At 42.6% G+C, this 4,272-nt stretch overlaps 1 protein-coding gene across 1 annotated transcript; it reads right to left on the bottom strand.

Moving 5' to 3' along the window:
* Positions 1-1,183: 1,183 nt before the first annotated feature.
* LOC137650589 (piggyBac transposable element-derived protein 3-like) lies at positions 1,184-3,760 on the bottom strand. Its single transcript, XM_068383797.1, has 2 exons — positions 3,583-3,760; positions 1,184-3,022 (listed from the first exon to the last, which is right to left on the bottom strand). The coding sequence occupies exon 2, from the start codon at positions 2,988-2,990 to the stop codon at positions 1,383-1,385; it is 1,608 nt and encodes a 535-aa protein (XP_068239898.1). The 5' UTR covers positions 2,991-3,022; positions 3,583-3,760; the 3' UTR covers positions 1,184-1,382.
* Between the last annotated feature and the right edge of the window lie 512 nt (positions 3,761-4,272).

Below are 4,272 nucleotides of genomic sequence, written 5' to 3' on the forward strand. Positions count from 1 at the left end.
CTGACAGGGAAAATAGCCTATTGACGAAAGGAGTTAAAAAAATAAATAACCTACAATAAAGTATTAAACAATTGGAATAAACAGTAACCTCTTTAAAATAGATCTTTCATATATAAAATATAAAAACTTCAACTAAACAAGAATAGTGTACCTTGGTGTACATTCAAGCAAGAGAACTCTACCCCAAGCAGTGGGTGACTATGGCACAGAAGCTATGACACTACTCATGTCTAGAGAACAATGGTCTTATTTTGGAGTCATCTCCTAAAAGAGCTGCTTACCATAGCTGAAGTCTCTCTTTTACCCTTATCAAGAGGAAAGGAGCCACTGAATAATTTCAGTGCAGGGGTTAACCCCTTGAGCTAAGAAGAATTGTTTGATAATCTCATTGCCATCTGGTGCATGAGGACAGAGGAGAATGTGGAAAGACTATTCGGTGTAAGTGTTGGCAAAGGAAAAAATAGCTGTACCCAGAGAGAGGGGTCCACTGTAGTAATGTCTGATCTGTCAAAGTACCCAATAAGTCTAGCAGTAGTAACTCAACGGGTGGTTGGTGCCCTGAAAAACCTACTACATATGAGGCGTAGGTTGGTTTTAAAAAAAATTATTTCCAAGTGGGCGAGGGTTGATAGAATTTAACCATGAACTTATTTATTTTTAGGTTATCCCACCATGCATGTGACACGAGCTCTTGCGCTTACAGCCCTATAGGTATAGGTTGGGGTTAACAAAATCTAAACCTAGGACTCGGTTGAGGAAGAGAGAATCTAAACCTAATGGTAGGTTTCACACATAATTTAACTTCAAGTCAAAATGACAGTGGAAATGCTGGGTTAAAATCAATAGGGTTAACTTGTATGGTTATGATTATCCCTTTAAGGTCCACCCTAGGTTTTATGGGAAACTTTAAAATTCCTTTTAGTATGTTGTAGTATTAGAAAATACAAGACCTTTTTATTCTTGTGTACTTTTAAAAAATTTTCCAAATTACCGAAATAATTGCATGCAATGAAGTATCCCATTTGGGTACCTTGGGCGAGTTTACGCGGACCACGCTCATCCCATATGGGATCTATTGGACCATAACGGCACAGATTTTGAAGTTTCGCCCAACATTGTTTTTTTAGTTCTAATGTATAACAGAAAGTTTTTTTATAGTGCCAATGTATAACAGAAACACATATATGGCTTAACAATTTAATTAAATAAGAAATACGTTATAAATACAAGAAAATACAATATTCAATAAATACAAAAATACTATAAAAATACAAAAATACTCTGAAAATGCAAAAAATATAATAAACCTTACTCATCATTGATAAAATAGAAACATTATAAAACTTACTTTAAAATCTATTGAAAAAGAGCAAAAACAAAAATTACTTGGAAATCTTATGAAACAAAGCAAAACAATTACGATTTTCAGTGAGGCAAAGGGCCACCTTGCACTCCTCACACATCCAGCGAGACCTGTGGATGTGGCCTGCAGTTGAACAGAACTTGCAGGTCTGCCTCATGGTGACATGCTTTGGCATGTGTAGGGCAGTGGCATCCTGGCGTGACTCTATACTTGGCAAAACTGCCCGTTGGCCCCTTTTGGGCAAAGGGACATCCCTGGTGCCAAGAGAATTTCTAGTAATCCTGAAGTTTGATGTCTTGAAACTTCTCAGCCAATTGGAGATATCCAGTCGGAAGTCCTTGAGGGGCTTTGGGTTCGTCTGCAAAGCCAAGCAATCCCTCTTGTACAGAATCCAAGCGTTGCAGATGATCAGGTCCAGGAGGTAAGCAAAGAGCCTCATGTAGTACCTCTTTGCTCTGAAGGGGGTCTTGTAGAGGTGTGTCAACATGTCACTTTTGTCGATGCCACCCATGCGGTTGTTGTACATCTGGATGGCAGATGGACAAGGAATGGGAACCTTCTTCTTCTGTGCCCTGTCGTACCGCTCCACTGTTCCCATGGGGTTGACACCGACATCAGTGGACAAGATTGTCACGACGCTGTTGTCCTTCCATCTTGCAACGAGGATGCCATCAGAAGAGACGTAGTCCAGTGTGCCCCTTTGCGTCGTCTTCTTGCTCATCTCCTTCACAGACTTCAGGGGAGGATGTCCAACTCGGTTTTCCCTGGCAGTTCCCACATACCGGCATCCATACTTCGATCTCAGGTACTTAGCCAACCCTATACTGGTGAAGTAGTTGTCTGCATACACTGCTGCGTGACTTGGGTCCTTGATGGTCTTAACAAGGGAGACAACAAACTTGGAAGTGACAGACATGGCATTCTCCTCTTCAGACAGCTGAGTAGGGTGGCTCACAAAGGTTGTCTCCCCTTGGTACATAAGAATATCATGCACAAATCCATCCACGCTGGAGCGGCAGAACAACTTGTAGCCCCACTTGTCAGGCTTCTTGGCTACATACTGGCGAAGGTTACCAGCCCTTGTGCCCTTGTAGGCAACCATCACTTCATCAATGGAATGGATAGGAGTCTCGGGAACTTTCAGGAACTCTCTGGTGACCTTGCTGAAGGGGACTCTCACCTTGAAGAACCGATCTTGGGAGCCTGCTGCCTGGTCATTGTCGTTGAAGTGAAGTGATGATCGAATGGCCTTGAAGCGGTTCCTGGACATGAAGTCTGCAACCTGAGGAATCCTGGTCTTCACGGCCCAGAAGTCGACGATGCTAGGGAGAGGAACCAGGCCCATGTATATGATGAGGCCAAGGAAAACCATGACATCCTCTTCTGATATGTGGAAGTTACTGCCTACATCCTTCTGTCTTGAGTACAGGTTGGACTGGAAAACGATGTGATCCCTCAATTCAGCTGTGAAGAACTGAGAGAAATACTCATAAGGTTCCCTCAAGAAGTCCGGCTGTGGATGAATGAAGTCGGGCAGGGGTTGGATGTCAATGTCGTCCTTCTTCCATTCACCAACACGAGGCCTCTTAGGGTTAACCTCACCTTCACCTTCCTCTTCCACAGGCATCTCCTGAGGGACAACAACATTGACCCTGCGACCTGAAACAAGAATAAATAAGTGAAACAGTAAATGAACCGTGTGTGCTGGTGTGTGTGCATACATGTGTGTGCATGTGTATGTCAGTGAGTATGCATGTGTGTGCATGTGTATGTCAGTGAGTATGAATGTGTGTGCATGTGTATGTCAGTGAGTAAGCATGTGTGTGCTTGTGTATGTCAGTGAGTATGCATGTGTGTGCATGTGTATGTCAGTGAGTATGAATGTGTGTGCATGTGTATGTCAGTGAGTATGCATGTGTGTGCATGTGTATGTCAGTGAGTATGCAAGTACACAAATAAGTTTAAAAAATACTTATTGTTTACAAAAATTTAAAGAGCAACACAATGAAAACAAATTTAAAGAGCAACCATTGTAACAACTAGGCTTTTAAATTTTTTTTTTAAACAAATCTCTCTCTCTCTCTCTCTCTCTCTCTCTCTCTCTCTCTCTCTCTCTCTCTCTCTCTCCATCTCCATCTCCATCTCCATCTCTCTCTCTCTCTCTCTCTCTCTCTCTCTCTCTCTCTCTCTCTCTCTCTCTCTCTCTCTCTCATACTAACCTCTAGCATTGGGAGGGTCAAAAGCATCCTCCAGAGTAAGGCCTTCGTCGTCAGGAACGTACGAAGGGTCGTCGTCATCACTGTCGACATCCAAAGGGCTCACGTCGACATCACTTCCTTCAGCATCGTCAGGGGCAACCCATGGTGTACGTTCCTGAGTCTCCAATGCAGCGTTGCGATGCCCCTAAAACGTATGGCCACGAAACTGCAAAAAAAAAAAAAATTAAAATCATGTAATGAAAAAAATGTAACTGCCTAACAAAAAAGTAATTTAATCCCTTGTAAGGTAATATTTTGAATGCACATGAGCCTAACATATCTAAATCATCACTATTATTTCTACAAATATGGTCAAAACTATTCACAAATGTCTCAGACAATCACTAAAATAAATTGCAAAAACGATGTGCGTCGTAACCTAGTGCGCGGTAGAACCGTTACGGTCCAATAGATCCCATATTGGATGAGCGTGGTCCGCCTAAACTCGACCGAGGTTGCCCATGCGGGATCTATACTTTTTCCGATAGTCACTATGACACGTCAGTAACACTACAGCCATTGAAACCCACATCAAAAGGTAAACATATCACTCGGCTTCACTATCCTACAGTCACTGTGTACTTACCATGATTACGAAGGTCGGGGGGGGGGGGAAACGTGGACGTTACTGCGACGGGTCTTGACACTTTT

Source organism: Palaemon carinicauda, chromosome 12 (genome assembly GCF_036898095.1).
Source record: "Palaemon carinicauda isolate YSFRI2023 chromosome 12, ASM3689809v2, whole genome shotgun sequence".
Classification (NCBI taxonomy): domain Eukaryota; kingdom Metazoa; phylum Arthropoda; class Malacostraca; order Decapoda; family Palaemonidae; genus Palaemon; species Palaemon carinicauda.

Excerpts from the sequence above, each read along its gene's own strand:
- LOC137650589 (XM_068383797.1), bottom strand. The coding sequence starts at position 2,990 with ATGCCTGTGGAAGAGGAAGGTGAAGGTGAGGTTAACCCTAAGAGGCCT.